This window comes from Hylobates moloch, unplaced genomic scaffold (assembly GCF_009828535.3).
Source record: "Hylobates moloch isolate HMO894 unplaced genomic scaffold, HMol_V3 SCAFFOLD_12, whole genome shotgun sequence".
Taxonomy (NCBI): Eukaryota; Metazoa; Chordata; class Mammalia; order Primates; family Hylobatidae; genus Hylobates; species Hylobates moloch.
This window is the reverse complement of record NW_026652287.1, coordinates 95,207,592-95,232,264: the sequence shown is the minus strand read 5'-3', so window position 1 is coordinate 95,232,264 and position 24,673 is coordinate 95,207,592. Positions and strand designations below refer to the sequence as shown.

At 37.7% G+C, this 24,673-nt stretch overlaps 1 protein-coding gene, 1 non-coding gene and 1 pseudogene across 2 annotated transcripts in view; 1 reads left to right on the top strand and 2 right to left on the bottom strand.

Annotated features, from left to right (window-relative positions):
• Window positions 1–8,511: 8,511 nt before the first annotated feature.
• Window positions 8,512–24,673, bottom strand: part of VEZT (vezatin, adherens junctions transmembrane protein) — an 83,699-nt gene continuing 67,537 nt past the window's right edge. Inside the window, exons 9-12 of the mRNA XM_032170934.2 lie at window positions 21,771–21,968; window positions 15,323–15,423; window positions 13,442–13,649; window positions 8,512–9,519 (exon numbers count right to left, since the gene is read on the bottom strand). Of these exons, the coding sequence (XP_032026825.1) occupies window positions 9,011–9,519; window positions 13,442–13,649; window positions 15,323–15,423; window positions 21,771–21,968 (1,016 nt within the window). The 3' untranslated portion in view covers window positions 8,512–9,010. The remainder of the gene's footprint in view (window positions 9,520–13,441; window positions 13,650–15,322; window positions 15,424–21,770; window positions 21,969–24,673) is intronic.
• Window positions 18,862–18,969, bottom strand: LOC116479745 (U6 spliceosomal RNA). Its single transcript, XR_004251062.1, has one exon. It is a non-coding gene; the product is annotated as a U6 spliceosomal RNA (small nuclear RNA).
• LOC116479352 (chromobox protein homolog 3-like) lies at window positions 22,684–23,433 on the top strand (annotated as a pseudogene).

Genomic DNA, 24,673 nt, shown 5'->3' with positions numbered 1-24,673 from the left:
GGAAAGGCTCCCAAAATACTGAGAACATATATTGTATATAAACCAAGGATGGGTTCACTCATTTCAAGCCATGTCAAGAAGTCTATGGGATGAAGCATATCTGTTGTGATGGATATAGTACAGAACTAACTCCATGGCTGAGTTCTTCAGAGTGAGCCTCTGTAGGCTCATAGTCCTATTTTAAAGGAATAACCTATTGACCCAATTTGCTGGTGTTATAAGCTTGGAGGAACAGCACAATTTCAAGTTCCTTTCACATGTGGAGTTTCTGATTAGTCTGTGGTTATTTCAAACATGGTCTACACCTACTGCAGAAGCCAGCATTATTAAAAGCATACATTTTCATTGTGCACCATAACTTTTGGATTTGGGGTCCTTTCATACTTTTTCAGAAATATTGTCTTCTAAATTAAACAGAAAAACATCTATGTGACTATAGCAATGCAACAGTTGTGATACGAGACCATGTGATGGATCAACGAGGTCAGAATATTTTTAAAATCCAGAGTGGCAAGGAATAAAAATAGAGAAACTTACTAAAAATCTTCTACAAAATAGTGATGTAAAATGTGAGGTATTAACCCATTTCTACTGTGTCATTCTAGCTTGTTTTCATTAACCAGAGCAGAACTTCTAAAAGTGAGCTCTAAAATGTGGCAAATTTGATAATAAATTAAGGAAAAAGTCATTAGTCTCCAGAAACAAGAATTTAAAATCATTTGGCACTGAAGCCAGATGGCAAAGGCTAAATGCTCTTCAGAAATTATGAACAATTATTCAGTTACATGAGACTGATATAACAGTGTCAAGTAGAAAAACATTTAAGAAAACAGAAACCATTAAATTTGGGGGAGAGTTTAATTTGGAGGGAGAAGTTGATTTTGGGGGTTTTTTAGGGCTAAGTTGCTTCAGCTAAAAATATAGAACTGATAATAAACAAGAATGACTCTCTTCACTGGTAATACTAACTGTATGGAATTTCTACTGCGAGAAATTACTATAACGACAAAGGCTGGGAAGACTTTGTTACCCAATGTCATCCCTCTAATTTTAGAAGGATTAACCAACCAATTTTTGCTAAAATGTAGGCACGCATACCAAAAAGTGTGAATCTTGGTGAATATAGGATGTCTGGTAGGCCTCGGGTTATCTTCAGTCTTCACACTCTTGATGTTCCAGGAATGATGCGCGAGTTTAGGTTGGTTCTAGGATAGGCCCAGGGGCCTGGTTTGATCTGGGATCCCTGGGACCATACCTAGAACAAACCCAAACAAAACCAAACTCCTTGGGAGTGCTTTCAGCTCAGGTCGACTTCTGGGCTTTTCACCCATATGGACCTCCACGATTGTACCAGGACCATACACCAACCTTTAAGGGATGGGAGTTACATTTCTGGAGCCTTCTGTACGTTGTCAGCAGATAGTACTGTGCCTGAGTAAGCATTACTTAAGTCATGGTATGAACAGAAGGTAACAGATTGGTGCAATAAAAGTGCAGAAAATACTTTGATTTAGAAATGAAGTTAATTCCTTATGAATTTACTTAAGGAAGGGGAAAAGGATATGCTTTGTTTAGGATATTATAAAAGAGTAAACATAAAAGACATGCTTTAGTTTTAGAAAAATTCTTCAATAATATTCATTTGTAGGTAGCTAACGTTTAGGAAATGATATAAAACTGAAAAACATAAAGCCTAAAACAGTAAAATTATCCTTTACTTTAAGAAAATCTTAAGATATAAATAGGAGAGGAAATATATGTATCCATAACCATATCTCATAGAATATACCGATTTTAAAGGATAATGCAGTCAAAAGAATATGCAGCTTAAATACTGTACTACTGCAATAACATGTGGCTAAATGAAGTTCAATACATAGAGATAAAACTAATTTCATTGCTGACAAGCTAAAATACATTAAAATGTACACCATGAAAAAATACTATATGCACTTTATCACACATTTCATTTTTTTTTTTTTTTTTTTTGAGACAGAGTTTCACTCTTGTTGCCCAGGCTGGAGTGCATTGGCATGATCTCGGCTCACCACAACCTCTGACTCCCAGGTTCAAGCAATTCTCCTGCCTCAGCCTCCTGAGTAGCTGGGATTACAGGCATGAACCACCATACCCGGCTAATTTTGTATTTTTAGCAGAGATGGGGTTTCTCCATGTTGGTCAGGCGGGTCTTGAACTCCCGACCTCAGGTGATCCGCCCACCTCGGCCTCCCAAACTGCTGGGATTACAGGTGTGAACCACCACGCCCGGCCCATTTTCATTTATTTATTTTTGAGACAACGTCTCTTGTTCTGTTGCCCAGGCTGGAGTGCAGTGGTGCAATCACGGCTCACTGCAGCTGTGGCCTACTGGGCTCAAGTGATCCTCCTGCCTCAGTCTACTCAGCAGCTGGGACTACAGGTATGTGCCACCACATCCAGCTAATTTTTAAGTTTTTCTGTAGAGACCAAGTCTTGCTGTTTCTTGCCTAAGCTGGTCTTGAACTCCTGGCCTCAAGAGATCCTCCTGCCTCAGCCTCCCAAAGTGCTAGGATTATAGGTGTGAGCCACTACGTCCTAGCTTATCACACATTTTAGAATATCTATAAAATCAGTTCCTCCTTATTCATGCTAAACTTTTACATGTGTGAATCCTTGAATCAATTCATCCTCTTTTTGGTTTACAGCAATTACACTGAATAGAATCACTTTCCTCTCACAACTACACTCAGAAATTTTCTTCTTTTATCACTAACCTGGCTTTGGCATCGTGACTATCTCTTCTATAATGGCAGTCTCAACTCAAGAAACTGGTTTGGACCACCTATCTTTTTTTTTTTTTCTGAGGTGAAGTCTCACTCTGTCACCTAGGCTGGAGTGCAATGGCGCAATCTCGACTCACTGTAACCTCCGCCTCCCAGGTTCAAGCGATTCTCCTGCCTCAGCCTCCTGAGTAGCTAGAATTATAGGCAGGTACCACACCATGCCAGGCTAATTTTTGTATTTTTAGTAGAGACGGGGTTTCACCATGTTGGTCAGGCTGGTCTCGAACTCCTGACCTCGTGATCCGCCCACCTTGGCCTCCCAAAGTGCTAGGATTACAGGCATGAGCCACTGCGCCCAGCCTGGACCACTTATCTTTTATGATTATTATACCACAGATCCCTTCCATTAACATGGATAACTGAATGCTGACTATGAGGCATGGTCATAAAATAAACAGATTGATTTGACAATTACTTTGTAATGAAAGCATGAGTCAATATATGGTTACTAAAATAATCAGCATGTTGCTAAAAATAAGTTGTTTGATGTTAGGATATCCATTTCTATACAGATTTGACTTTTACTTGTAAATATTATAGCGTGCAAATTTTGTTTTTCATTCAAGAGAGAAAAGTGATCCTGCTTAATTATTTAATATTAAATTACAATTGAATCATGCCCAGTACAGAATGACAGTGGGAATTTAGTCATTCAAATATCTGCCAATATCATTAGATCTAACACTGATAACTTTTGGTAAGCTTTTAAGGTACACTTACTATAACTGAATAAAAATAAAGACTCCTGTTTTTAAAACTAGCATAATCAAAAAATAAATTCTTTGTGGTATAATTGCCTATAGTCTATAAATTTTATTACTTCTCAGGTCTCTGTGATATTAATCGTGAATGTTTTCTTATTTTTCAGGGCTTAATCTATTTTCATGTCTTGGAAATGAAGATACATTTCTCTCTTAAAAAAAAAAAAAAAAAAAAGCCGGCTGGGCGCGGTGGCTCACGCCTGTAATCCCAGCACTTTGGGAGGCCAAGGCCAGTGGATCACAAAGTCAGGAGATCGAGACCATCCTGGCTAACACGGTGAAACCCCATCTCTACTAAAAATACAAAAAAATAGCCGGAGTGATGGCGGGCACCTGTAGTCCCAGCTACTCGGGAGGCTGAGGCAGGAGAATGGCGTCAACTTGGGAGGTGGACCTTGCAGTGAGCTGAGATTGCACCACTGCACTCCAGCCTCGGCAACAGAGCGAGACTCTGTCTCAAAAAAAAAAAAAAAAAAAAAAAAAAGCCAAAGAAATTCTTAACAGCATGTAGTCTCCAATTCAAATAGAAAATGCTAACTTGAGTGGACCAGTTTTAATCAGCGCCAAATAATTCTAGTATAGAACTAACTTTAGAGAAAGTAAAGTATGTAAACAAAATGGTTCCTTTTGTACAATAACAACTTTTCTATTTTGAGAGCAGGTATCTAATTCGGTAGCTTCACTTATTTTAACTATAGCAATGAAACAGGTTAGTAAAGTAACAGATGTCACAAAATCCATGCATTTAAGCATAATCCACTTCCTCAAGTCTTCACTTTATTTATTCTTACTTTACACAGAAGTCTAATAAACTTAGTTCATCTGGTCTCCAAAATGAAAGCAGATCAGAAGGCACTTTATGAAGGTGGAGAAGGGCTACTGCTACAGGCACACTTAAGCAAGCAGTAATAGAAATGGAAGAATCAGAACGACTGTTAAAGACATGAAAACTAAAACGAACACAGCAGAATGGAGCCATTTAGTACAGGGACAAACAGCTCTCAATGTCTGATTTGTCTATCAGATTATAATAAGTGATGTTAATGGTGATCATTTTGATACCAAACAAATTAAAATACATTCATATATTATTTAAGAAGACAGTAATGCATATCAATTTTATGAAGATTTCCTTCAGATATTATTCCAAAAAATTTTAGGGCTGAAAGAGGTTCAAGCTCTGCAGGAAACTGGGATATCTAGAATGACTCATTCCCCAAATATTCAATTTAGCCAGTTCTTACTAAATTAGCCATCTTTAGTCTCATACCAATAGTTCTAGAACATAAGTCTTGATGAACAGAGTTGAAGTTACATTTATAGTGCCATAAGTTTTAAATCTGTGTACTGTACTAAGAACAATTAATGATAATATATTTAACATTTTTCTGAAATATACACATTTATTCAAAAATGATTAATAGTCAAATTTCTCTTATAGTTTAATTCATTAATGGAAGTCCTAGAAACATCATTATATAAACACTGAATTAGAACTTCAAATATATGGCAATCACATATTCAACCAAGTATTTGTTTTAGCAAGTTTTTAGTAAAGAACTAAGAGGCAAACAAAACAATGCTAAGCAGTCAAGCAGGTATCACAAAGTCCATGCACTTTACTGACAGAAAAGCCCCTTAGCTCTCTTTCAGTCTACTTACTCTTATTTTAGACACAATTCTAGCAAGCTTGGCAATCTGGTTTCTCAGTCCACAGCAGATTAGAAGCAGCAAATTAGGGGCCTATTGCAGGAGGCAGGCACACAAGACAGCGGCAAAAGTGACAGCTGATTATAAGGGAAGATAGAGAAACTGTGAAAAACAGACGTAACTCAAAAAAGCACACCAATGTGAGGTCATGTTGTAAAGGGGCACCTGACATATATCTCAGTAGCCCCTGAGGATGAGTTTTTATCACCCCATGATACAAACTGATATTCCTAAAGACGACAGAAAAAGTTAAATTATATTCTATGTACTCTAGACAAAGTAGAGAAGTAGTGCGTTTAGTTATTAAATTATTAAGATGGATTTGTTTTAGTTAGCTGAGAAGTTAACTTAGGCAAATTAATCACCTGTCTATGATGACAGATAAATTAATTGTTACTGCATTTTTTCTATATTTTCTCTTCTAAAATATTTGTAGCTTTATTTTCTAATTGTGAACTGCATAACTGTTTTCTTGTAAGTAGAATTGGAAAAATAAATCTATCTTTATGCCTTGTCTGGTTGTCATTCTTAGCATAATATCTACTTTAGTTCAAACAATGATTTAGCTGAGCTATAATACACTCTTACAGTATTTAGTCTGTTTCTTTGTTTGTTTTGGGTATAGGAACAATACACTATGATTAAACCAAATCAGTTGAACTTTTTCATATTTTACATTACTGATAGGAAGTGAAGAGTTAGTCACCAGAGTGAAATGATCTGTAAACACTCCACTGACTTACAATTTTGTGGAATGTATCAGGACTTGATTTTTTTAATGCTTTAACACTAAAAGCTTTATAACTTTTCTTACGTAAATCAGAATATTACTATTATTTTAAGAAAATTGAGTTTTAAATGGACTTTCCTACCTGGAGGTAGACAAAGGGTACAAATTCTATCTTCAAGAGTGACCTAAATAGACTCTCACAAGCATTCTTCCATTAAGTACTAGGTTTGTCCTGGTAAAACAAACTACAGAAATATCTGTATTAAAAACTGTCAGGATGATACTCCTAACAAGAATCATACTGTTAAAAATCATATTGTAAAACTTAAAAAGCACAATTGTAAATTTTCCCTGCAGTGTTTTATTTTTTTCCCCAGACGGCTTCTTCTGTATATAGGGTAGCAGCATTTTTTTTTTTTTTTTTTTTTTTTTTGAGACGGAGTCTCGCTCTGTTGCCCAGGCTGGAGTGCAGTGGCATGATCTCGGCTCACTGCAACCTCTGCCTCCCAGGTTCACACCATTCTCCTGCCTCAGCCTCCCGAGTAGCTGGGACTATAGGCACCCACCACCATGCCCAGCTAATTTTTTGTATTTTTAGTAGAGATGGGGTTTCACCATGTTGCCCAGGCTGGTTTCGAACTCCTGAGCTCAGGCAATCTGCCCACCTCGGCCTCCCAAAGTGCTGGGATTACAGGTGTGAGCCACCGCACCCGGCCAGGGTGGCAGCTTTGAAAGCTAATTAAAAACCTGCTAAGGGAAGTAAAATATTCTTAGAAAAGTAACAAACAAGAAAACCTACTTACATTACATTGGCCTGTTTTTTAATACTTTCTAAGGTATTCATGGCAAGAAGAGCAAAGTCCTAGACAGAGGTTCCTGGATTTTATTGGACATAAACATTACCTATGGCTCATTCCAAAAGGACCAACTAAGAATCACTGGGAGTATGGTCTAAAATTTGCATTTTAAAAATAAGACTTTATTTATTTTGATGTAGTTACCCCACTAATACAACTGAGAACCACTGACTTCAAATATTATGAGAGAAAATTACTCCAGGAATTTTTGCAGAGAAGATAATACTTTATCTTGAAAATATTTTAAATATTTTAAAAGATGGAAACTGCACAAAAGAACAAATATTCAAATAAAGCTGCAAGATCTTTATGTCATAATTTCAACAAGTAGAGTTTTCACTGGATTATGTAACAAGTAGTGAATTAAATAGATCAGACTGAAAGACTGGAAATTCTCGATTAAAATTATTTAGTCTTTCAAAATTAAAAGGTATCACCTTAGAGAACACTGAATAACACTGATACAATTTTATGAAGATATTTCCCCTAAACTGGTGTAATAAAAATAACATACAATAAAAGAATTAAAAATTATTAAACTCTAATTCTTCCTGTGTAAGGTTATAGGTTGAGAGAGATTACCAAGTTTTTCCATAATTGCTTCTTCTAAACCCAAAGAAAAATGAAGTCAGTAAACTAAATAAGCGATTTAAATAAGAAAGTAAACCCTAAGTATTATTGAATAATTTAACAGTTATAACAAACAAAGATTTTTAAAATTGAAATTTAGCTATTTCTAAGTAGTAAAGCAAGGCCCAACCTAAGGTATTCCTCCTAAGAGGTTAATTACAGATGAGTTCCAGGATTTTGGCAAAAAGGCAAACTCACCCATAGTATAATAATCTCTACTGTTTATATAAAGCAGAACCAAGTTTTTTTCTCAGGTTAAAAAGTAAATTTCCTTAGATTCCTGAAAGAAGAAAAATCCCCTTCGGTATAAGTAAATTTACTCACTAAAAGTGATAAGTTACAGGAATTTGAATGTGTTTCTTTACTCTAAAGACAATCTAGATTCATCATGCAATTTCCTTTCTAGGACAGCAACATAAATTGAGTTATTCCTACATTTCCCCCAAATAATGTCTATAGAACTACGTTATTGCATAGGAGCTACAAGTTTCAAAACTGTATACGCTGAAAATAATCACTCTTTGAAAATGCAATCACAACACAAAACAGGTAAGATTGGCCAATTTGAAAAGCAGTCTCTGTTAAGAGGTAGTTTGTAAATGAAATACTAAGGAGACAAGGATGCTTTCCAGGAGGCTGACAGGATGTTTCCTGAATCTCATTATGGTGGACAGGGCAAGAAAACAGCAGGATTGTGACCTGTTTGTGTTAATGGCACCCAACTATCCAAGGTAAAGTGATACAAGGAACATTTTTCTGCTTGCTAAATTGGGGGTGGGGCCTTGGAGTACAGAAATCCCACTTTGACATCATCACTTTCAATGGCAAAAAGAAAGGTGAAAGTGTAATTCTAAAAAATGGTACAATATTTTTCTTTTAAAGATCATTAGGACATCTTAAAATTAACTACTAAATACACACACGAACAAAGAAACATAAGAAATGTCATAACCCACGCACTGTTGAAACTACTTTTAGTTCCAAACCCCAGCACACATCAATTGTATCAATTAATTTTTTTATTCAGAACCTGGATCTTTAAGACTGGTATAAACAAAAATAAAATACAAACAACTTGTTATTAACATAATAGCTGCAGTTATTAACTGCAAGAATACAGTAAAAAGGAGTCATACTAAATGTTAATGTTCTTGCAACAGAATTTTCCCAATCACCTTATGGTAGCAAATTCTGGCAAGAAATGATAATTCATTTCTTATTAAAAATACTTAAAGAATTTCCAAGATTGATCAGTTGTGCCACAAATAAAACAGCAGTTTATTCAAAAGAGCCCTTACCTTTCTCTTATTTTCCTAAAAGATCTGCCATTTACAGGTAACTACTAATTTCAGATCAGTTATTCAAACCAGGGTTCTTCCTGTAAATCCATATCTTAGCTTTATATATAGTAAACTTACACTCATATTCCCTTTCCAGTCTTGAAGCTAAACACTTTTGTATAAGGAACAATCTAATATCACTTCGTATGAATCTTGGTTCTTACTTTTCTTCTATCTCATTTTTATTTTCTTCTATTATTTGTTCTTCCTCCTCATCACCAAAAGTCTGTTCCTGCATGGTGGTAAAGGAGAGAGATCTAGCAGCCACTTCTGTAGCAAGGCCAGCAGCGAAGGTAAAATCTGGTGACAGCTGTAGCCGTGCCAGCCTCTGCTTAATGGAGGGCTGTAATGAGTCCCTGGGAGTTGGAGGGGCAGTGGTCAGACCACTTCCATCTGCTTGCGGTTCATCTTCACTCTCACATTGGTAACACATTCTTTCTTCTGCTCCTTGGGGGAAGACTTCATTGGAAGAATTATCTTTATTTTTACCTTTTAGAGAGTTTTCACATAAATACTCAGTCCTACTCATTTCATTGTCTGTTGTGGCGGATTTACTACTTTCCTCTTCAGTATCATTTTTACTGACTTTTCCCATATCTGAATTCATTGATGGTTCTGAATTACTTATGGGTTCCACTGGGTCTACAGGAGACAAGGATTTCAACACGGCTTCAAATAAAAAAAAAGAAAAAAGAAAAAAAAATAACTAAGGACCTAGCAATGATTTAAACTTTTAATTCAAACTCTCAGTTTAAGTTTTTTCTTAAAAAGAACAATAAATAAATAAAAGCTAAATAAAACTTTCTAGTAAAATCAATGAAAATTTATAAATCCAGGAAACTTGATAAGAGAGAAAATGCCTAAGAAACGAAATGAGATGGGGATTTGATGAAGGTTTTTATGACACCTCACATATTATCTTATTTAAAATATTAAAGCAGTGGTTCTGAAAGTGTGTTCCCTGAACGAACATTATCAGTTATCACCTAGGAATTTGTTAAAAATGCAAACTCTTGGGCCTGATCCCAGACCTCCTGAAATGGAAACTCTGGGAGTAGGGACCAGCTATATTTTACAAGCCCTCATCTTGATTCTGATACACACTAAAGTTTGAGAACCATTGTATTAGGGAATGAGCAGCATGGTTTTCACTGATAATACGTTAGATAAAAGGCTTAAAGTAATCTAGATAATAATAATATCTTCCACATGTATACATACATATTTACAAGTTAAAACAGCATGGAAAAAAATGCAACATACAATTTAACTTACTTGCCAACCACCTAACAAGACCCTAATGAAAGTAAAGCCATAACTTCTACACATTTTGTAGTACCACGAAAAATACAAATGAAATAAAGTCTGCATTCAAGATCAACTATTGTACAAAATATAATACATAAATATAATATATATTCATACGGTAGAAGTTGTCCTTGCAAGGAAAATGCAGTTTTATTTAGCCCCTCTTGATGTTAGTAGGCAGTGGGTTGCTTGCTAGGCAGTCGCTCATCCCAGCATGAGGGGTTAGTACAATACAATATAGTATGAAGCATGACGGAAGGAAAAAAGTGCTTCTCGAAGAGCTGGCGTGTATTTAAAAAACGTTTTTGTAAAATGTGTCCACTTCCAGGAACCATCCCTAAGCTGCAGTAACTCCACTAGAGAAGCAGCAGCAACAACAAAAAAATGGCCACAGCAGGTTCCAGTGCAGACTTTCCCCCTCTAATTCCATGCGGACTTTACCCCTGTAGGCAGAGATGAAAACAGCTCTGGAAGATGTACTGAAATTTTTCATGGGAAAAGCATTCTATGGTATCAGCAGCTTTTTACTTATTTTCACAAACTAAAACAGCATTATGACCCTTTCCAATGTAAACTATATCAAAAGCACATACCTGAAAAAGAGACACATTTCTCTCATTGATAAATCTTTTCCCATAATGTCAATAGCATAATTTTAAAGCTATATGAAGAAAACACTAAACAATAAAAAAGGATATAAGTTTATATACAATGCTATTTTCAATCTTTGTACATTCTTAGTTTATAAATCTGTTAGCTCTTAAAGGAAGCAACATATATTAGAAGGTGGTTGATATTCACAATTATTACTAATTAAATGGGGTGGATATAATCTGAGTAATGAGAGGATCAATTGACAAGTGTGTTAGAATTTAAGTCTCAAGGCAGGCAGGAGGCTTTACATTTTGTCTCTTGATCTTTGTCCTAGGGATACAGCAGTAAACAGTGCCTGACATATAACAAGTACCTAATAACTACTTGTTGAATGAGCAATTTGCTGAATGAATGCTGTGAGATAATAAGGCCCCTATTTAAGAAGACTGTAATTTTGTTACAGAGACAAACAAAACAAACAAAACCCTGAACATATAGAAAACAACAGTGCCTAAAACTAATCTCTGATGTATGCAGGCCCAGTATATGAATGAACAGATTGCAGGAAATCAATCTGTTAATCATTTCCCTTCTCTGCTATATGCTTTGGGGTTCAAGACTTCCTCTATATTTCATCACAATGTCCCTCTAGTGTGAGGGTCTGTAGTGTTAGGAGAGGTGGCAGAGCTGGAGCACTCAGAGAAGGATTCATGGAGAAGGAGAGACTAGTAGAGAGGATAGCTTGGTGGAGAAGACAGAATTCTTGGTAAAGGGGTAAGCATGAATTATTATTATTATTATTATTATTATTATTATTATTATTATTATTTGAGACAGCGTCTCACTCTGTCACCCAGGCTGGAGTGTAGTGGCGTGAGCTCGGCTCACTGCAACCTCCACCTCCCAGGTTCAAGCGATTCTCCCGCTTCAGCCTCCAGAGTAGCTGGGATTACAGGTGTGCGCCATCACACCTGGCTAATTTTTGTATTTTTAGTAGAGAGGGGGTTTCGCCATGTTGGCCAGGCTGGTCTTGAACTCCTGACCTCAAGTGATCCACCTGCCTTGGCCTCCCAAAGTGTTGGAATTAGAGGCGTGAGCCACTGTGCTTGGCCAGCATGAATTTTTTTCATGAATAAAAATAACAACATTTGTGAACTGTAGTTTAATCTGATAAACATAAGAAGATATCTATAGTAAAAACAGTAGAAAATATAATTGGATAGATGAATTCTTATGATGAAGAGACTTGAAAACAGGAAAGAGTTTAGATTCAATACAATAAGAAAGGGAGAAACCACTATAGGTTTTAAGATAGAGAGCCATCATCAATGCAGTGTTGGAGAAAAATCTGCAAAGAGTTTGCAAGATAGCTTAGAAGAAAAAGGTACTGAAAATGGAAGTCAGCTAAGAAGCTATTTTAATGTACAAGGATAATCTAATGAGGACCTGGGCTATAAAGGGGGCCAATGGGAAGAAAGAGGAATGATAAAACCAAGAGATGTGGATCTGGACAGGAGAGAACATAGGGCTCCCGAGAGAAAAAAAAAAACAGAACTGGAGGAACTTTCCAGAAGTATAGGTAATCTATGTACTTCTAGTGAGGAGGGAAAAGCTAGGCAGTTGATTTTGAGGGTCCACACAGATACTCTAAAATGGAAGGGAAGTTATACTCTACCTACTTAGAAATCCATAGGCATTAATTCAACTAAGAATTAGCTAGGTTGATATTGTCAAGTATTAAGCTTCCCCTGATTCCTTCCCTGTCTCCCATGAAGTTTGACTTAAGAAAAGAAGGGTGAGAAACAGAAAGGAATATAAGGCTTTTGTATTACAAGCTATCCCACTCTGCTGAAATCAGAGTATGGGGAGTACGCCCACAGGCACCCCCCTCCCCTCCCATCTACTAAAGTGCTCAAACCACTTAAATAACGCTAATGATATGGCTCACTGGTCTAGGTTTTAATTCCTTTTTTTTTTTTTTCCTTTTCTTTTCTTTTTTTTTCTTTTTGAGATGGAGTCTCCCTCTGTTGCCCAGGCTGGAGTGCAGTGGCGTGATCTCGGCTCACTGAAACCTCTGCCTCCCGGGTTCAAGTGATTCTCCTGCCTCAGCCTCTCGAGTAGCTGGGACTACAGGCACGCACCACCATGCCTGGTTAATTTTTTTATTTTTAGTAGAGACGGGGTTTCGCCATGTTGGCCAGGCTGGTCTTGAACTCCTGACCTCAAATGATCCACCCGCCTCAGCTTCCCAACGTGCTGATATTACAGGCATGTGCCGCCGCACCTGGGCCATTTTTTTTCAATGTGAACAGTTCTTAATTTTGTGCTTCACTGAGGTATTTTTAAATATTTTAACATATGGACAACAGAGTTGAGAATCTCAAATTCACTAAATTTGAAAATAACCTTTAAAATATCCCAAATTATTCAACTCGCTGCCTACTCTAAAACAAATTTACTAAAAAATTAAACAACTGATAAAAAAAGTATGACTTCATATTTCCAATGTGGTTACATTCCTACTCTTTTATTAATCAAATTGATTTAGCATCTAGAAGAAAAAGTACTATGCATACTGGTGGACCCTTATAAAACCCCAAGAATTCTTCAGGTAAAATAACATTCATGGTTCAAGAAAGAAAGAATCCCCTACATTGAAATAACTTGTTACTTTAAAGTCAGTGCTTACCATGATCACTAAACAGAAGTTGCTTCCACTTCTGCCTTTCTGCCTCTGAAGCTTTAAATCCCAGCACAGATTTTAATTCTTGGAGCACCCTCTTGGATTCTTCATGCTCACGCTTCTGTCTCTCTTTGTCTTCTTGAGACAAGTAATAAAAATCATCCTTTCTGAAATCACTATCAATATCTATATCATCTACATAAGCTTCTAATTCCTGAAAATGAATAGAAGAAAAAGCACTTTACTTGAAGTAGACAATTCTCTAGTAAGCATTCATTTACTTGCACTTACTTATCTCTGAGATTAAAAAAAAAGGACTTGCATTTGGCACAGGTCATTAGAGCAGAGCTAGGAAAAGAAAAAGGCAAATATATACCTAAGGATAAATTGAAATCTTCAAAAACAACCTAAAAGTTGATACTAAAAAGCACTGTGGATAAAAAAGTTCAACAACTTCAGTAGTTATTTTTCAACTCTGGTAACATACCATACACTTAGTGTTACAGTCATTAGCTATATCAAAACCAATCAAAATTAGAAGGGCTGGCAGTTTGGGGAGGTGGTCAGGCACGTTTGTTTTCTTGTGGTTCTTTCGGATTTCCCAGGAAGTTTGAACACTCCTCCTAGGATTAGGGAACACTCCACCTTATGGTTCTCCCTATCTCTAAGACAGAGAGGGTAGGATGCTTGCTTACCCAAGCAGTATCCTTACAGTACAGGCTCAGGTAAATGACCTGGGATCCTCTAATCGATGTACCTGCATCAGATCGGACTTAGAAGTTTGTGATAAAAGAAGCAGGCACCAGCTGGGCATGGTGGCTCATGCCTGTAATCCCAGCACTTTGAGAGGCCGAGGCAGGCGGATCACGAGGTCAGGAGTTCAAGACCAGCCTGGCCAAGATGGTGAAACCCTGTCTCTACTAAAAACTACAAAAATTAGCCAGGCACAGTGGCAGGCACCTGTAATCCCAGCTACTCAGGAGGCTGAGGCAGGAGAATTGCTTGAACCCGGGCAACAGAGGTTGCAGTGAGCTGAGATCGCGCCCCTGCACTCCAACCTGGGCCACAGAGTGAGACTCGGTCTCAAAAAAGAAGCAAGCACTTTGAAAAATTCATTCTGGCAGGATGTTGCAGATATGCTTCCTGAGGTAGCACTTCTGGAGGTAGTTTTTACTATTCAGCATTGACGAAGCAAGGGGCAATGTCTCCACCCACTAACTTAGCAATGATATCTCCATTGCAACAGTTCTTTTGAGTGATTTGGCTGTTTACCCTAGCCTCATTCAAGCCTGCTTATCTGGCTCTCTGAAATATTCTGTAAGCTACCTAAAAGTTTAAATAAAGTATCTGTCTGTTAAACTAACTAGGGTTGGTTTCCATTTGCAATTAAGAATACTGAATAGTAACTTGTTATGCAACATACACGGAAAAAAAAATACTGAATAGATAATATGACCTAAGGAAAAGAGGTTTTCCTTAGAATGAACAAAAGTAATCTTTGTCAATATCCAATGCGATCATTAAAAAATTGTTTTTAGAAGTGAGGTATATCATAGTACATGCAGTCAAGTGCACAGGATTTTTACATATGCACACATACCAGTAACTGCTACTCAGATCAAGATAAAAACATTTCCAGCATCCCAAAAGGTAGCTTTGCCAATGTACTAATTTTCAATGTGTTCAATCACTTTTGAAAGCCACTCAGATATGGACAATTAGATATAAATAACAACCAAAAAAAAGTCTGCTGGTGGAGTCAATGAATTCAGAGTTAAGCACTAAGAACTAATGATATGATATACATTCAATATATTATGTTGTAATTTTGAAGCTCATTAGAAACAGAAATCCAACAAGGGAAAGAACAGTAATTTTCACCCTTACCTGCTCCTCTGGGATTGGATCTTTGTCTGCAATGTGTAGAGTAGGCTGCTTCAAAGGTACTACTGTACAATGTGGGTTTTCACACGCTATTTCAGGCTTGCCTTTAAAAAATGGGAGTAGATGGGAATAAAGATAAGAAACAGACCACACAGAAATGAGTGAACATCTAATTCAAAACATCCTTGGGGCCAAGTGTGGTGGCTCATGCCTGTAACCCCAGCACTTTGGGAGGCTGAGGTGGGAGGATCGCTTGAGCCCAGGAGTTCAACACCAGCCTGGAAACAAAGTAAGACTCTGTTGCTACAAAAACTAAAATAAAAATCAGCTGGGCATGGTGGTGCACACCTGTAGTGCCAGCTACTTGGGAGGCTGAGGTGGGAGGATCGCTTGAGCTGGGGAGAGCAGTGACCACACCACTGCACTCCAGCCTGGGCAACAGAGCTAGATCCTGTCTCCCCCAACCAAAAAAATCCTTGGTACTAATACTTTGTCAATTTCATAGTCCAACTTGTTCTAATAACTTTTTATTTATAAAAAAAGATATCAAAATGAAAAACAATAAATTAGTAGATTTACAACTTAACTTTAAGTCTTTAAACTCTTAGAGAAGAGGACCTGCCCTTCTCTCTTCACCTCACCACAGTATCTGGTACACACCAGGTACTCTATAAGTACTTGTTGAACAAAATATTATCATTCATAGCACAGGAACAGTCTTAAGACAGACCATCACTCTTCTTCACAAAATACAAACTTCAGTCTTACCCTGAGGCTATTTCAACTCTCAGAGGTTGGAATTGGAAATGAATTCACAAGGAAATATCTTTTAAAGATCACCCAAGTGAGTTTAACTTTGATTAATTCTTAAAATTTGTGTTTGGTATTTAATGACAGGGTTACTTAGTCTCATATCCAGCTGGCTACCATTAATCATTACCTTTCTACTTAAAAAAAGAAGTATGGTTTAAACTTGTTGATTTTTACTTTTCAAAAGTAACAGTAGTTAAATGGTTAAAATAAAGAAGCATTTGGGAAATGTTACAAAAAAATGACTGGTTAGTTTGTAGGCAAGATGGCAGAACGATGAATAAATTAATAGGAAGCACTAATGAGAGACAGAATAGCACAGTGGCTAAGAGCTGTAGAGTTAGTCACACCTGGGTTACATCCCAGCTCTTGCTGTTTTCCAGTTTAAATTATAGTTAACTGGCCGGGCACAGTGGCTCATGCCTGTAATCCTAGCACTTTGGGAGGCCAAGGCGGGAGGATCATGAGGTCAGGAGTTCGAGATCAGCCTGACCAACATGGTGAAACCCCGCCTCTACTAAAAACAGAAAAATTAGCCAGGCATGGTGGTATGTACCTGTAATCCCAGCTACTCAGGAGGCTGAGGCAGAAGAATCGCTTGAACCCAGGAGGTGGAGGTTGCAGTGAGCCGAGATTGCATCATTACACTCCAGCCTGGGCAACAGAGCAAGACTCTGTCTCAAAAAAAAGGGCCAGGTGCAGTGGCTCACACCTGTAATTCCAGCACTTTGGGAGGCTAAGGTGGGTGGATCACAAGGTCAAGAGTTCGAGACCAGCCTGGCTAATATGGTGAAACCCCATCTCTAATAAAAATACAAAAATTAGCTGGGTATGGTGGCGTGTGCCTGTAGTCCCAGCTATTTGGAAGGCTGAGGCAGGAGAATTGCTTGAACCCAGGAGGCGGAGGTTGCAGTGAGGCGAGATTGCACCACTGCACTCCAGCCTCGGCGACAGAGTGAGACTCTGTCTCAAAAAAAAAAAAAAAAAAAAAAAATTACAGTTATCTGTAGAACAGTGGTGAAAATAATAGTACTATCTAGTAAGATTAAAAAAGAATACATGAAAAGTGCCTGCTACAGATTACATGCTCAAAAACTGCCACTATTGCCTAATTAGTGGAACACAGATTTCATTACATCAATGCTGACACCATATATTGAGTTCTTTGAATGAAAAGAAAAAAAAAACAAATAAATCCATAAGACTACTATTAATAGCAATAAACAGGTACATTAAACAGTGTGCTGGCAATCCAGCTCTAAACAAAACAAAACACCCAATTTGCAGCACTTCCTGATTTCCAGTTCCCATGGTGTAAATGCACCCACTGTGACCAATTTTAAGCTACCGATGATGTTAAACTGACTCACAAATTTCTGAATATTTAACAATCTTTGGAGAGCTAGCTCCAGCATGCAATTCATTTAACAAAAATCTAGCAAGAGGCCAGATGTGGTGGCTCAAGCCTGTAATCCCAGCACTTTGGGAGGCCAATATGGGCTGATCACTTGAGGTTGGAGACCAGCCTGGCCAACATGACGAAAACCCATCTCTACCAAAAAACACAAAAACTAGCTGGGCGTGGTGATGCATCGCTGTAGTTCCAGCTATTCGAGAGGCTGAGGCAGGAGGATCATTTGAACCCGGGATGCAGAGCTTGCAGTGAGCTGAAATCGCGCCAATGCACTCCACACTCCAGCCTGCGCAACACAGTGAGACTCTGTCTCAAAAACAAACACAAAAAGCCTAAAAAAACTTTAAAAACCCACCAGATTTTTAATTACATGCTTGCAGTAATAGCTTTTACAAACAGCGCAGAAGGTTATAAAGTGAAAAAACCCCCCTGAAGACCTTATCCCTCAATTCTATTGTCTGAAAGCAGGGGCTTGCCAAATCTGCCCCACTGCCTGTTCTTGTAAATAGATTTTTCCTAGAACACAGCCACACTCATTTAAGTATAGTCTATGGGTGCTTTCACATTACAACAGCAGAGTAAAGTAGTTGTAACAGACACCATATGGCCTGCAAGGCAGAAAATCTTTAGAGGAAAAAAATTGCAGACCCTTATCCCAGAGCAATGCTTCTCAAATTTCTCACACTTCAAGGTGGATACAAATTACCAGATCTTATTAAATTCAGGCAGATTTAAAGTCAGGGGTGCATTTGTAACAAGCTCTCATGTATGCTTATATGCTAGTCTGGGGACCACTCTGAATAACAAGGCCCTAGAGGCAATAAATGTGAAGCGTTTTAAAATAATGTGACACACACACATACACATGCGCACACACATATATTTTTGAGACAGGGTCTCACTGTGTCACCAAGACTGGAGTGCAGTTGTGCAATCATGGCTCACTGCAGCCTCGACCACCTGGACTCAAACAATCTTTCCACCTCAGCCTCCCAAGTAACTTTTTTTTTCTTTTGGTAGAGATGGGGTTTTGCCATGTTGCCCAAGCTGGTCTCAAACTACTGGGCTCAAGCGATCCTCCCTCCTTGGCCTGCCAAAGTGCTGAGATTATAGGCATGAGCCACCACACCTGGCTTGTGATATTTTTAACAATGGGAAACTTCATTAACTGGAGATGCTTTTCTATGTCAATCCTTGAGTAATGCCAAAGTTATAACCTATTCTCAATGATTTCCTGAGCTTACCACAATATATATGTAGATACATATGTGTATATATATGTATATGTGTGTAAATACATATTTATATAAATTCTATATAAAATATGGAATGATTCATGAATTTGTACATCATCCTTACACAAAGGACATGTTAATTTTCTCTGTATCATTCTGATTTCAATACATGTGCCGCCAAAGCCAAGTACTCTAATCTTGGTTTCTAAATGCCATTCTCCACTAAAAGGTTTTACAAGCCATTCCTCCCTCCATCTCCAGTTCCTTGCAACTACTGATCTGTTTTCTGTTCCTTTGCCAACTTAAGAGTATCTCATAAGTGGAATAATATAGTATGTAGTGGTTTGAATGTGACGTCTTTCACTTGGCATAATGTATCAGAGATTCATTCATCGTGTTGTATGCATTGGTAGTTCACTTTTTTTGTTGCCGAGTAGTAATTCACTGTATGGATGGATGTAACAGCTTAGTCACATCCCAAAGCCTAGCTGCTTCTAGTTTTAGTTTATAAACAAAATATTTATGTATAGGCTTTTGTGTGAACATTAAGTTTTTATATTTCTTGGTTAAATACGTAGGAATGATACTACTGGGTCATATGGTACATGCATTCATAGTGGTTAAAATTTTGATGAAGAAAGCATATTTATAAAACCTCAGAGTATTTCTTTACAAAATATTTATCACGAAAGACTTTAAGGAAAAGGAGAATAAAGAACATGACAGCTGAACACCATGCACAATCTAGGTCTAGACATATAAAAATATTGGGACAATCAGGGAAATTTGAATGGGTTCTGTGGATAAAATGACAATATCATGGTTGGTGTTCATTTTCTGATTTTGATGATATACTGTGGGTACACAGGAGAATGTTCCTGTTTTACAAAAATGCATACAGAAATACGTAGGGGTAATGGGGCTTCAAGTCTACAACTTACTCTCAAATGGCTCAGAGTAACACCACCATCAAAAGAATTATACACACATACAGATACATACATAGATAAGGCAATTGTGACAGAATGTCAACAACTAGGAAATATTGATGAAGGAGACTTTCAACTATTGCAACTTTTCTGTAAGGTTGAAATGATTTCAAAATAAGACCTTTTTAAAAAAAGATATGGCTAACCAAAGTACCTGCTTCTTAAAATATTCAAATGAACATTTTTTTAAATTTAAACCTGTGTAGTCATGGCCACTGTGAATTTTTTAGTGAAAAAAGTTTGTGAACTATTTGTGTCCTAATCCATATCATTATTATCTATAAGCAAAGCCACACGTACAGAAAATAATTAGAAAATGGCTTAATTACCTACCCAATGAGGTGGAGAAAGTTTTCACAGTAATGGTTAACAATAGTGGATAAGTGATAGACTAAGATTCAACATCTCATAATGTGCTAAAGGAGGGGTGAATGGGATGCATCTTTCTTTTCTTTTCTTTTTTTTTTTTTTTTGAGACAGAGTCTCGCTCTGTTGCCCAGGCTGGAGTGCAGTGGTATGATCTCAGCTCACTGCAAGCTCCACCTCCTGGGTTCACGCCATTCTCCTACCTCAGCCTCCCAAGTAGCTGTGACTACAGGTGCCCGCCACCACGCCCGGTTAATTTTTTGTATTTTTAGTAGAGACAGGGTTTCATTGTGTTAGCCAGGATGGTCTCGATCTCCTGACCTCATGATCCGCCCACCTCGGCCTCCCAAAGTGCTGGGATTACAGGCATGAGCCACTGAGCCTGGCCTTTTATTTATTTATTTTTTTGAGAGACAGTGTCTCACTCTGTTGCTCAGGCTGGAGTGCAGCAGTGGCGTGATCATAGCTCACTGCAGCCTCAAACTCTTGGGCTTAAGCAATCCTCCTGCCTCAGCCTCCTGAGAAGCTGGGTAACAGCTACTCCCGTCACCGTGCCTGGCCAGGATGCATCTTTTAACAACCAAAGGTCCTCTGAGTGTTTCTATTTGTAGAAAATGTACACAAAAGCCCTAGATGTCATATCAGAAAGTTTAACATGCGTAAGTATTTGCATATATCAGAGTTTCTTGGTAGATTTATCCTTTGGAGAAAAAATTATTCATCGTTTACATTTGAGATATTCAGAAAACCTACGGGTAATATATCAGTAATTAGCATGTTAATATTTCCTTTGGAGAAAGTGAATACTTTTACTATCTAAGGATTTGTTCAAGCTTGTTTAAGACATTAAAGAAATTATTACAAATCTAGCTGTAAACACAAAAATAACAGGATGGTAAAGCATTAATTATCTTTAGCAGCAATGCAAATTCCTTGCTTAAGTCTGAGTAACCTCATAATAAAGATCCAAGAGATAAATATGGTGCTGATTTGCAGCACAGTTTTCAAAAATTGATATGCCAAACATTGAAAAATGAAATCAGTGAGGTAAAAACAAGCATAAAATTGGAGTCACATAAAAGCAGCTTGGTGGAAAAATCTCAATACTATATATATATATTTTTTTACCTAGTAGCACAAAGCAATCTGATATATTATTAAATAATGACACAATGTCTTTAGATCTTAGTACTAAATATGCAGTGCCACTAATTATATCATTTGTATATTATTTTTGAATGACTGAAGTAAGAATTTTATCTTAAAAGAAAAACTCAAGTTCCTAGCCCCAGACTATCAAACTCATTCTTTTATTATCCTAACTGAAAAAGAGTTTCTGAAAATTCTAATAATAGAAAAATACTATCAAAATTTATTCTGTCATTTCAGTTTTTTTAAAAAAGAGATGATTCACTGAACTTTCAAATCATATTCATTTTTAATTTACAAAATGAGAGCCAAGAATTGTATTCAGTGTCACTTTGTACATATAAATTCAACATTTTAAAAAAGTAAACTAAGAAATTTTGAAGCTAGTTTCATCATTAAAGACAAGAAGTCCACCTAATAAAATCCTACCAGAGTGGAATAATAAGCATGTCTGATAAGCATATGGCAAAGAAATCTCTCACAGGTACCTTTTTTATCTGTATTTCTTCGTAGCAGTTTGTCGACCTGAGAAATGGCCTCTTCCCAGCAATTGTTGCTTGCTTGAACGTGGGGCTGAATCAACTTTAATTTCTGTTCTAGGATGGGATATGCCTCTGACACTAGTTCTTGTGTTTCTTTAGTACAAACAAGCTTTTCAAGTTCATCTTCAAGAATTATTACCCTGAGTCATAAAGAAAAACAGAAACAGATTTCTATAATATGAAATGAAAAATGTATAATTTATGAGGCTTATTTTAAAATAAGCTTAAATCCCAGCACTTTGGGAGGCCAAGGCAGGTGAATGGCTTGAGCTCAGGAGTTCAAAACCAGCTTGGGCAACATGGTGAAACCCCATTTTCACCAAAAATACAAAAAATTAGCCGGGCACGGTAGCATGTGCCTAAGGCTGAGGTGGGAGGACTGCTTGAGCCTGGGAGGTAGAGGTTGCAGTGAGCCGCGATAGCGCCACTGCACTTCAGCCTGGGAGACGGAGTGAAATCCCATCTCAATTAAAAGAAAAAAAAGAAAAAAAGCTTATAAGATGAAAAAAGTTCTGGAGTTGGACAGTGGTAATGGCTACACAACAATGTGTATACACTTAATGCCACTGAACTGCACATTTTAAAATGATTAAATGATAAATTTTGTTATGTATACTTTGCCACAATTTTTTAAAAAGCTTATAAAGAGTATTAAATATTTATTCAACAAATATTTCTTGCATACATATTAGGCATTTTAAGGGCTAAAGAAAAATTAAACTCATCTGCTATTTATAAGAAATAACAAGTGATATTACACATATATGTAAGTAAAATATAATATCCACCGCCCCTCCCTACCCCACCCCACCCCTACTTCCCCTGCCAACAACAGCTCCCTGGCTCCCTCCCCACTTGGATGAGGCTCGAGCTGGTGACACGCAAGACTGGAGAACACCACAGACCCACGACCCGGAGCAGCTTGGAGGCAGCGAATAATAGCTCTGCAGGTCTGCAATAAAAAATGGCCTCCCGGAGCTTGCAGTGAGCCGAGATCGCGCCACTGCACTCCAGCCTGGGTGAAAGAGCGAGACTCCTTCTCAAAAAAAAAAAAAAAAAAAAAAAGGCCTCCAACAAAACCACATTGCAAAACATGGGAAAGAAACAGAATGGAAAAGTAAACAAGTTGAAGAGGCAGAGCCTGAAGAATTTGTGGTGCAAAATGTACTAGATAGACATGTAGGGAATGGGAAAGTGGAATATTTCCTGAAGGGATTTACAGATGCTGACAATACTTTGGAACCTGAAGAAAATTTAGATTGTCCAGAGTTAACTGAAGCATTTCTTAATTCTCAAAAAGCTGGTGAAGAAAAAGATGGTACAAAAAGAAAATCTTTATCTGACAGTGAATCTGATGACAGCAAATCAAAGAAGAAAAGAGATGCTGTTGACAAACCAAGAGGATTTGCCAGAGGTCTTGATCCTGAAAGAATAATTGGTGCCACAGATGGCAGTGAAGAATTGATGTTGCTCATGAAACGGAAGGACTCAGATAAGACGGACTTGGTGCTGGCACAAAAGGCAAATATGAAGTGTCCTCAAATTGTAATTGCTTTTTATGAAGAAAGACTAACTTGGCATTCTTGTTACATACAAACATATATATAAAATTTGCAGTCGGGCACGGTGGCTCACATGTGTAATCCCAGCACTTTGGGAGGCCAAGGCAGGTGGATCACCTGAGGTCAGGAGTTCAAGACCAGCCTGGCCAACATGGTGAAACTCCGTCACTACAAAAATATAAAAATTAGCTGGGCATGGTGGCAGGTGCCTGTGATCCCAGCTACTCAGGAGGCCAAGGCAGGAGAATCACTTAAATCTGGGAGGCAGAGGTTGCAGTGAGCTGAGATCACGCCACTGCACTCCAGCCTGGGCAACAGAGTGACAGACTCCATCTCAAAAAAACAAAAACAAAAAACAAAAAAACCCAAGAAGGGGTGGGGGGGAGCGTCTTGGTTTATTTACTAGCGTGACAAAATAACTACATTCTAATGAAAATCAAGTTTTATATGCTCATTTTGAAAAAAGTGTTGGAAGAGTTGTTGGGTTTTTCTTTTTTGCATCAATAGCACTGGTTACTTTGAATAAATAAATAAGAGCTTTCTGTAGTTTCTTCCTTTATCAGAAAGGAAAAAGACTACAATATCATAAATAATTAGAACTATCATTTTATTTCCATTTTACAGATAATAAGGAATTAGGCCCAGAGAGTTGGGGAAACTTGCCTAGAGTCACAAAGCTAGTAAGATGTAAAACTGGGCTGAATACAGGCACAAAAGGATAATACCACAGAGAGACAGTGTTATGAGAAATCAGAAGGGAAAATTACTACCAACTCTAAGGACACATGGGGAACAACTAAGGAAGAGGTATTTTTGAGGTAGCATTGAAGGATGGATAAAACTTGGGCCCATATACAAAAGGTGAGGAAGGTTGTTCCTTTTATTTTTTATTATTTTTTTTTGAGACAGAGTCTCACTCTGTCACCCAGGCTAGAGTGCAGTGGTGTGATTTCGGCTCACTGCAACCTCATCCTCCAGGGGTCAGGTGATCCTCCCACCTCAGCCTCCCAAGTAGTTGGGACTACAGGCGTGTACCACCATGACTGGGTAATTTTTGTATTTTTTTGTAGAGATGAGGGTTTCCCATGTTGCTCAGGCTGGTCTTAGCTCCTGGGCTCCAGCGATCTGCTCTACTTGGCCTCCCAAAGTATCAGGATTACAGGTGTTAGCCATTGCGCCTGGCCGGAAGCTTGTTCTATTAGGTTGGTATGAAAGTAATTGAGGTTTTTGCCATTACTTTTTTTTTTTTTTTTTTTTTTGAGACAGAGTCTTGCTCTGTCGCCCATT